General features: G+C 43.5%; 1 protein-coding gene across 1 annotated transcript in view; it reads left to right on the top strand.

The window, feature by feature from the left end:
* Positions 1 to 4227: 4227 nt before the first annotated feature.
* TPD52 (tumor protein D52) overlaps positions 4228 to 10528 on the top strand; it is a 102060-nt gene continuing 95759 nt past the window's right edge. Inside the window, exon 1 of the mRNA XM_027619559.2 lies at positions 4228 to 4599. Coding sequence (XP_027475360.1) covers positions 4581 to 4599 — 19 coding nt within the window. The 5' untranslated portion in view covers positions 4228 to 4580. The remainder of the gene's footprint in view (positions 4600 to 10528) is intronic.

Below are 10528 nucleotides of genomic sequence, written 5' to 3'. Positions count from 1 at the left end.
ATTGGATCTACATATGATTGATACAGTTTATACCATACAATAGTCTAAAGGATAGATGAAAATATTTGAGAACAGTGATGGCAGAGAGTCCAGGGCAAAAAGAACTGTGGCTCTCCCTGTTCTTCCCTCCCCACCCAGCTCCCATGATGTAATTTGATAAACACACAGAGTTCAAAATGACTTAAAAAAAAAATACAAGGAAGATTAAGTGGTCTATGGCTTTTCTTAACATAGCCCAAATCAATAAAGTGAGATCACTTTCTGTTAACATTCAGGGATTTACACGTCTACCTTCCATTAGTATGAAGTACTCTTTTCTGCCAATACCCACTTTTACATATTTTATTTTATTTATTTTTTAAAAAAGATTTTATTTATTTGACAGGGGGAGAGCGAGCACAAGTAGGGGGAGCATCAGGTGGAGGGAGAGGGAGAAGCAGGCTTCTGGCCGAGCAGGGAGCCCAATGTGTGACTCGATCCCAGGACCCTGGGATCATGACCTGAGCCAAAGGCAGACACTTAATCGACTGAGCCATCCAGGCGCCCCATTTTTACACATTTTAAAAGGTGTTTATTTCATAGTCACAGTCAGTCTTTTACATGGCTAGGAATATAGATGGTCATAATATTTTCTTAAGCGATTAAGTGTTAATTACCAGACATTAAATCAATATTTCTCCAAAACTTGTTTTTGGTTTCTTGGGCTTTCAAACCCTCCCCCAGTATATGTATCTAGTTTACTTGCACAGTTCAAGCATTAAGAGTCTGTCTTTCTGCTGGAATATGATCACTTTTTTCAAAGTTGTGGTGTCATATGCCTTCAGTTATTTGAGTAATCCGGGAGCCAGAACTGCCCTTAGGAATACTTTGGATTGAGAGAGTTGGCAAATAAAAGGCCCCCGTGAAGAATTTCAGATAAATAATGAATAATTTATTTTAGTATAAGCATATTGCAAGCATTATAGGAGATATACTAACAATTATTTGTTGTTTATCTGAGATTCAAATTGAACTGGGTGTCCCATATCTTACCTGGCAACCCTAGACCCAAGCTACTGAGGACTCCCTTACTGGGACCCGGGCTTTAGAGACTGCCCACCAGTGTCTCAACTCAGGGTGAGGAGTCCTTGGCACCAAGTGGACATACCCATCCATTCCTGCACCCTGTTTATAGACCATGCACTGTGTACCTGCAGCTCCAAAATCTCCCATCTAAACCTATGTTTTCAGGGCACCTGGGTGGCTCAGTCGTTAAGCGTCTGCCTTCAGCTCGGGTCATGATCCCAGGGTCCTGGGATCGAGCTCCGTATCGGGCTCCCTGCTCGGCGGGAAGCCTGCTTCTCCCTCTCCCACTCCCCCTGCTTGTGTTCCCTCTCTTGCTGTCTGTCTCTCGGTCAAATAAAGAAATTAAAAAAAAAAATCTTAAAAAAATAAAAACAAACCTATGTTTTCCGGGCCTTTGGCCTTTTCCCCAAGAGAGTCTTTTTGAGCGCAACCCTAGTCCAGAGGTATGACCATGGGGTGGCTGATGGGAAAGGGTGGATGAAGAAGAGATATGTGGCTAAGCTGCTCATACAGAGAAGCATGCCAGGCCCACACAGATATAGGACAGAGCCCTAGGTGAAAAGACAGAACCCGAAGAGAAAGCCAGGGCCCTCCATTTGTACCCTTGTTCCAGGCCCCACAGATGAGAAGAGTGGGTCTACGGAGCGCATCTGACCACCCCTACATTTTGTGTGCTCTCTGCCGGCTGTCTGATGGGGAATGGGGACGAGGACAGAGCGTAGAAGTTTCCACTTATAATGTAGAGCTTCTATTTCTATCCTTTCCAATATTTTCATTTGCTTCACTCATCTGCTTTTGGGGAAGTTTCCTTGTATAAATTTCACCAATGGATGGATATTTGAAAAAAAAAAACTTAAAAAAAATCCATGTCGCCGTTAACAGCACCACTACAAAGTAAATCTAGTGTCTCTCTCCTGTATTGAGTGAGCCCTTTAAGGGATGATGCAGCTAAATGCACCCAGGTGCTCTGTTTAAGTGCTAGCTATTCTCCAGAGATTCCTCAGAGTGCTAAAACATAAGCTCTGTTTACATCAGACGTAACACAGCGTGAGGTATAAGTGCAGATTCTGTTTGTCAGGGAAGAAAAAATTAAGTAGAAGGAAGACACAAGAGAAAAGCAGGCTTATGTGGAAATATCATGTGCTGGGTTGTTTATGTGAACAGTGCTTATTTAACCTCATAAAGAAAATTAAGTTAATATTTGCCTAAGGCTCAGGATTGCATGAACCCACCTATATTGGTACGGGCCAGACAGGGACTTTTAAATGGCACGTTGCATCAGTTAAGATTGCTTTTGGCTCCATGTAACAGGAAACTAACTATCATGGCTTTAAAAGGTCAGGCATTTATTTTATTCTTGGAAGAAGCTCCACAATGCCACTGAAGACCCAGGTTCTTTCTGCCTTGCTACTCTGCCATCCTTGCTGTGGCTTTCCTCTGCACGCTTGCAAGATGGCGCCTGCCCTTCTAGGCAGGAAGGGGGAGGGTGAAGAGCAAAAGAAGACAACCCTGTCTTCTTTTAAAATGATTTCTTGAAGGTTCCAGCTAGCAAACATGGCTTGTATCTCATTGGTCACTAATGTGTCAGAGAGGCATGCCCGGCTGCAAGGGAGCCTGAAGTGACCAGTGAGGTTTCAGCTGGACACATTGCTATACCAAACAATATTTGGGTTTTTAGGAAGGAACATGGGAAAACTGGATATTGGGTAGGCTATTAGCCATCTCTGCCACAGATGTGAACAAGCATATAAATTCTTCAAAAAGAAACCAAGGCATTTTTTTCTTCCAACATACAATTAAAGTCATCTAGCAAATTAAATAGATACAAATAGAATAAATACTGTTTTCAACAACACAATTTTCAAGGGCTGTTTATGTGTCCACAAGTTAGTCTATAGGTTGAGAGGTTATCTCTCCAGATTTTTATCTCTGTACAAGAGATCTAAACAGCAGTTAGTAAAAAATTCTTTACCAAATTATAGAATTTTCTGCCAACGCCAAAATTTACCTTACATTTAAAAGATCACTTAATTTTTTTTTAAATTTACGTTTAAAAAATCACTTTTTAAAAAAGCCTATCATTGTACCTCTTTGTACAAACATTAGCTTGTTAGTGGATCCAATATAACTTGTTTTAAAATTTAAGCCTGAAAGCTATACTTAAAATGTTTATTAAATGCATAGTCTAATGAAAGGGATGAAAAGGTGACCAAAATGACCCTTGACCTCCTCTAGCTTATAAACTACTAGGTTCTAACTTAGTAGGGCTGTGAAACACGCAAAGCTATGGCCGTAGCAGGCTGGCCGGAGAGACGAATGCTAGGTCAGTGCCACCGGAGAGAAGGCCAAGCGCAGTGGGAGTAGGAGAAATCAAAGAGGAGAGATCTCCTCTGGTTGGGGTACACAGAATAAACTTCACCAAGAAGACGCTGGAGATGCAGGCAAGAAGGAGCTACACTTCGCTTACAGTGCAATGGCATGGAGGAGACGTGGAGTCGCTTCAGGTAACTATGGATAGTTTTAAAGTATATTAATAAAAGCCTAGTGCGTGTGGAGTACTATACTATGCTGAAAGTTGAAGGTCAAGCCAGAGTCTCCAGGTACACGACACAAACGGAAGGTTGCCTCACTCGCAGACCTAGATGGCTTATGAAATTGACGTACCACCTCAGAACGACATATTCAAAGTGGCTCTTTGGGAAACGAGTAAATGCAAAAACCACTTTGAAGACAGAGCGCAGATGATAATAATTAAACGTATTATTCCGGGAACTTCGAACTGTTTGTTGATCAGTGACTATGAAGCCTCAAAATACATTCCTAATTTGTCACCGAAAAACCCGCAATGTCTGTGAAAAGAGAGATTCTTTGTAACCTCCCCCTCTTTGCTTGTTTTGCTAGTTATTGAAGATATAAGAGGATGTTGTTTTCGGCAGTAGGAGACTACGAAAACTCTAAGCGAAGAAAGAGCCATTGGCATTTCTAAGTAACCTTCCTGTGTTTTCTACTCAGTAAGTACACAAGAGCAGGTGCTTGCGGAGGCAGAGAAAGGGCATCTTCTATGCCTCAGAGGGAACTTCTGATATTATAAATAACTTGAGGGTGGGACGCCAACGCCAGTCGGCTTCGCGAGCGGTCTGCACGCAGCCTCCATGGTCGATTCCACCTCGCAGCCACGCTGCTCTTCCCTCCCGGCGCCTGAGTTCCGCCGGGTTTGGCGAGCCGGCCGGCCCAGCCCTCCTAGCCGGGCGCCGCCCGCCGCGCCGACGTGGCCGAGCGCACAGGTCGGCCGGGTCAGGTGGTTGGGTGACGCCCCGGGAAAGCTCTCCCAGCCGAGGGCGGGCGGCGCCGCCGCGCCCGACGCCTCCGGGGGAGGGGACTTCGCGGGAGTCGCGGGCGGAGGCGAGGAGGAGAGCGGCGCTGAGCGGAGCGGAGCGGCGGGCGGGCGTGCGATCCGAGCGGGACGGGCTGCAGGCGGCGGAGGCGCAGAGGACGCGAGGCGGCGGGCGGGAGACATGGACCGCGGCGAGCAAGGTGAGGGCGCCGGGAGCGCCGGCGCGGCGTCTCCGGGGTGGGCGCGGGCGCGGGCGCGGGGTCGGGTGCTGCGCCGGGCTGCGCGCGGCCCGGCGCCCGAACAGGTGCACCGCGTCCCCGGCCGGCGCCCGAGCGGGAGGCGAGCCTTCTTCAAGTTGCATCTTCCGGATCGGGTTCTGGCATCCTGGTGGGGCCGAGCCGCAGGGAGCGGCTCTGACGGGCGGAGCGGGCTGATGGGGCCGCGTGTGCGCGCGCGCGCGCGCCTGTGTGTGTGTGTGTGTGTGTGTGTGTGTGTGTGTGTGTGTGAGAGAGAGAGAGAGAGAGAGAGAGGAGAGAGAGAGAGAGAGAGAGAGAGAAAGAGGAGAGAGACGTGCAGACAAGGAGACCGAGAGACAGAGGGAGAGAGACAGAGAAGGGGGTGGGGAGGGAGAGAAGGAAAGAAGGTTCTGGGTGGCGGCGGAGGGGCTGGCAGCAGGCTCGCGGAGCCGGGGATGTGGACCGTGATGCGCTTTGGGTAGAAGGCAGCACGAAGGGAATACTGTACAGCTAGCTCCTGTAACTGGTGGAAACTGAGGAACTGACGACAGTGGGTCGTTTCGCCGCTCAGGATGGGAACATGACTACGCCCCCCCTCCAATATTGAGACTTTCTGCCCTCTTCTAGTTAACGTGGTTAGGGTTTTTGGTGGCGTCTGATCCTATGGCGATGGTTTTGGGCGTATATATGTAACATGAGAGGTGTCTCTACATTATGTCCTGGTGTCTATGGGTTTATTTTGGGGGAAGGGAGCTTTTCATAGTAAGGGTCGTCTTTTACTCATCAAGGTGAAACCCCATAGTCTCATTACTGCTGCTTTGGATGCGTTTGTTTCTGAAAACAGTATCTCAAGTGGAATTGTCTCCACTAGAATTATTGTTTTTTTTTTAAAGATTTTATTTATTTATTTGGCAGAGACACAGCGAGAGAGGGAACGCAAGCAGGGGGAGTGGGAGAGGGAGAAGCGGACTCCCCACTGAGCAGGGAGCCCGATGTGAGGCTCGATCCTAGGACCCTGGGATCATGACCCGAGCTGAAGGCAGACGCTTAACGACTGAGCCACCCAGGCGCCCCTAGAATTATTGTTTAAGAGAGATGTAAACAGGAGGGCATGGCTTAAAGATTTAAATATTCAATATTTAAATATTGCTTCATCTTTGTGATAATAACCCAGTAACAGTAATACAGATGCGTGGCACGCTTTTTATTTTTTTAAAGATTTTATTTATTTGAGGAGGGGCACGCGCATGATGGGGGGGTGGGGAGCAGCAGAGGGAGAGGGAGAAGCAGACTCCCTGTGAGCGGGGAGACGTATGCTGGGCTGTGCTCGGGGCTCCATCGCAGTACCCTGGGATCATGACCTGATCTGAAGGCAGACCCTTAATCGACTGAGTCACCCAGGTGCCCTGCGTGGTCGCTTTTTAAAAGATACATAAGTGGTTAAAAAAAAGTTAACAATATTAAGGTAAATTTTAGGAAGTGCGGATAGGAATTGCTTATACTTTGAATTCAAACACAACAGTTTTAATTTTTGCTTACTACTCTTTGCATTAGCCTTTATGCATACTTTTTATGTAAATGAAACCATATTCCATATATATTATTTTGTATTTTACTTTTGATAAGTTGTAGGGATCTTTGGAACCTTCCAGCCCTTCCTTTCTCCCCACCCCTCAAATTGATCCACACTTAACATATAAATCCTTATACTGTAAACATTATATACAATATGTAATTAGATTGTATATATATGTACAATATATATATAGAAATATATCATATTTCTATATTATATGCACCCATGTTGTTTAGACTTTGAGCTTATTGAGGTTAGAAGCACGTACTTCATCTTTGTCCATGGTTGGGTAACATGGTGATTTGAACATGGTAGATATTTAAATGTTTGAGTCAGAAAGCTCATCTCAGATCTTAAATGTATTTTTAGGAGAAGGCCTAGGAGCCACCATGTAAGCCAGTATTATTCTGTCTTTTAATGAGTGTGTCCAGGGTGCCAAACCTGTAAACATGCATATTTGTATCTACCTTACATTGTCATATTTAACATAGTGGTGTTTTTAGAGTAACTGTGTTTGGTAATTGTCAAACTAGATTAAATAGCTGTTTGACTAGGTGAATGGAGTGACTAATTTTATTAGATTTGGTATTCTAGTTTGGCTGGTGAGAATCAGTCATTAGTACCTCTGTGCTGATGGCACCTTGTGTGGTTTTTGTAGGACTAGTTTTTCATGTATGTGGCTAAGACATATTTTATAAGTTCTTTGGCTTATAAGAGGAGTCTTTCTGTTTCTAACTTTCAGATGTTTTCCTTGGTAGTCGTGTTAGTTCTTGTTTTTAATTGTTATTCCTCGAGGGCAAGGGAAGTCCGTCCCCTTAAAGTGGGGAGTCTGGAGACTCAGCTCAGAATGAAAGATGAGTCACCTGCCTTGGGAAGGTCAGCTGGCTCACTCAGCTTTGCTGTGTTGCAACCACGTGGCCTTTCCTTACACTTTTGGTTCCATCTGCCTCTTTTGCATTTTCACCTTTATGTTCCCATGGCACAAAGAAGGTGCTCAGAAATGTTTGTGGACTGACAGAGATGGAAAGGAAAAGTGACCAAGAGCACCTTCCGGCTGTTGGAACCTCTGATGTCCTCCCTTGGTTCCCGCTTACTCCTATTCTTTTTTTCCCCTCAGTATTTTTTTTTTTTAATGATTTTATTTATTTATTTGACAGAGAGAGACACAGCAAGAGAGGGAACACAAGCAGGGGGAGTGGGAGAGGGAGAAAAGCAGACTCCCCGTGGAGCAGGGAGCCCGACCCTGGGATCTTGATCTGAGCCGAAGGCAAGACACTTAACGACTGAGCCACCCAGGCGCCCCTTCCCTCAGTATTTTAAAGGAGCAGAACTCTGTGCTTAGGCAGAGAAAGTTGTTAATAAGGTCTTGTTGGACTTGGAGGGTAAGTTTACATCTAAGATCTTTGAACTAGCCAGAGTGGGTGGCTCAGTCTTCACTGAATCTATAGTGAGCCTTCTGGCTTAAAGGAAGAGGAAGTTGGGATTGTAAAACTGCATGTTCACTACCAAACAATGTTGGCTGAAAGAAGGCTTATGAAACTCTGTGATTGTCTCTTGAATTGTGATTTTTGTAAAGTACTTAAAGCCACATAGGAACATTTTAGGATTTGTTTGACTTACTTTTTAGTATGCAGGGAGTTGTATTTGTCTGTCCTCTGAGGGGAAAAAAAGCATACAACTCTGTATGTAAAATTAAATACCCTACCTCTTGTCTTAATTGCATTTCTTTATTGAAAATGTCTCCTTGTATCTTCCTTATATGAAGTAATCAAAATCTATCCTTTGCTACTTTTTTTATTTAACAGAGCTATAAAGTTTTAGAATAGTTTTCCTTGTGTTTTATATGATGTATTCTAATACTCTTCAGTATCTGGCTCAGATTCTTCTGTTTTCCCCACTTCTCCTGTACCCAGACTTTCTACACGATACTCTGTTTATATTGAGAGCTCAGTCCACAGTAATTGATTTAAAACATACCTTAAAAAAAATAAAAATAAATAAATAAAAACATACCATAAACTGTGTAGTACCTCTGAAGAGTTTTTACCCTGGAACCCAGCATAGCACATTGAATGTGTCTGGTGCTTCCTACTTTGAAAGTGTAGTGTGGCATGCTAACTAGAGCGTACATTGTGTAAAAAAAACCTCCTGGCTGCCTATTATGGTGCTGAATCAATATTTATACTTGAGTAGTGTCTTATGTTAGTAATAACCTGTAGTTTAACACCATATTGAAGTGGCAGTCCCCTTAGTGCATTTTATCTGTGTTTGAATTCACACACACACACACACACCCCAAAACTTTTTTTTCAGGGAGAGAGGGAAGGCTCCTGCAGCCAAAATCCTGGGAGAGGAGACGCCTGCAAGAAAAGTAACACAATGCTATGTCGCTGTCATTCAGCATTGTAATTATGCCTTCAAAATAATAGAACTGTGAGATGTCACTTATTTAAAAGTAAAACAAAGGTAGGGATGAATGGATAATAGTGTGGAGGGTCTGCTCGCAGATCCCAGGGTTTGACCCACCCCGGTTCTGGGTTTCTTTGGTCAAGTCTCGCTTTCCATAGGGTGCTAATGTCTTTGTTGTTGGAATTCACTTCCTGCCTTTATTTTTATGCGGCAGCTTGCCTGGTCTCTAGGGCACAAGCTGAGTGGTAGGAGGGGTTGTGGTCTTTTAGCAGGATCTCAAAACAGACTAATCCATGCGTACAGTAAAAGCAAATATACTCTCAGTTTGAAACCAAAAAGAACAGCAAAATCCCCAGAATTTATGTGCTTCTAATCCTTTTATTGTAGGCTAAGATTATTTTATTTTCCTTCGGGGTCCATTATTTCTGTTTTAATTGTTGACTGTTAAAGTTTCTCCCAAATTTTATTTGCATATGGTAGAGAAACCATAATCTTAGCAATGTATTTTTTTTAAAAGGTTTTCTGTTTTATTTTTTTAAATTTTATTTATTTATTTGACAGAGAGAGACACAGCGAGAGAGGAAACACAAGCAGGGGGAGAGGGAACACAAGCAGGGGGAGTGGGAGAGGGAGAAGCAGGCCTCCCGCAGAGCAGGGAGCCCGATGCGGTGCTCGATTCCAGGACCCTGGGACCATGACCTGAGCTGAAGGCAGACGCTTAACAACTGAGCCACCCAGGCGCCCCAGCAATGTATTTTTATTAGAAGAATATCCAAGGGATCAAATGATTTAATGTTTAGTTGAAGTTAAAAAAATGTTTAAATTAAAAATACTTTTTGTTAGCTGTGAATCGTTGTTCATTTTAGAAAAATCAGAAAATACAGAGAAAAAAAATCACCCATAATCCTACTCCGAAATATCATTATTAGCATATAGGTTTATACCCATCCATATATGTATCCTTTTAAACAAGTCACAAAATAATCTCTTATTGAATATTTCATATTATAACTCCTTTTTAAATTTTTTAAAGTTTTTTAAATTTATTTAAGTGATCTCTACACCCTACATGGGGCTCGAACTCATGACCCGGAGATCGAGTCGCATGCTCTTCTGACTGGCACCAGGCGCCTCTTATAACTCCTTTTGAAAAAAACAACAACAAAAAAACCTCAATATATTTTAAAAATATACTTCTCCAACATCATTTTGACTACTGTGACCAGGTAGTTAGTGCATATGATCAAAATTCAAATGGACTAAAAGATTGCAAAATGTAAATCTCCCTCCCATTCCTGTCTCCCCGGGGGTGGGGGTGGGGGGCTATTTCCCTTGGATAGCAATGCCATCCTTGTAGCAGTTTCTACTCTTTCCACCCAGAGAGATCCTATGCATGTAGGTATCCACACACTTATATTTGAATATATATGTGTGTGGGTATATTATATAAACTGTAGCATACAAATCCTTTAGCACCTGACTTCCTCCACTTAAATACAGTATATGAGATTATTCAACATAATGTTATATAGAGCTGCTTCATTTTTAATGGCTGCTTGTAGGTGTACCATGTTGTGTATCATAAAAGGTGATATTTGATTTGTTCCCTTTTGATGGCCATTTAGGTTTCCCTTGATATGTTGCTTCTAAAACAAATCTGCAGCAAATAAATTTGTATGCAAGTCATTTGATAAATGTGCCAGTATGTCTGTAGGAAGAATTCTTAGAAGAATGTGATTGTTCAGTTTGGATAGTGCGAAATCCTGCTTGGGAGACGTTCTGCCAGTTCTACTCCACCAGCAATGTGTGGGCATCTGCTTTCCTCCATAATTCGGCCTGGGTGTTGTCACACTTTTTCCTCTCTGCTTATCCTATACCGGGAAGAGGGGTTCCTTAGCATATGTTTTA

The sequence above is a fragment of the Zalophus californianus genome, chromosome 4 (assembly GCF_009762305.2).
Source record: "Zalophus californianus isolate mZalCal1 chromosome 4, mZalCal1.pri.v2, whole genome shotgun sequence".
Classification (NCBI taxonomy): domain Eukaryota; kingdom Metazoa; phylum Chordata; class Mammalia; order Carnivora; family Otariidae; genus Zalophus; species Zalophus californianus.
Note: the sequence above shows the minus strand (reverse complement) of the source record. Positions and strands in the feature narration are given on the sequence as shown.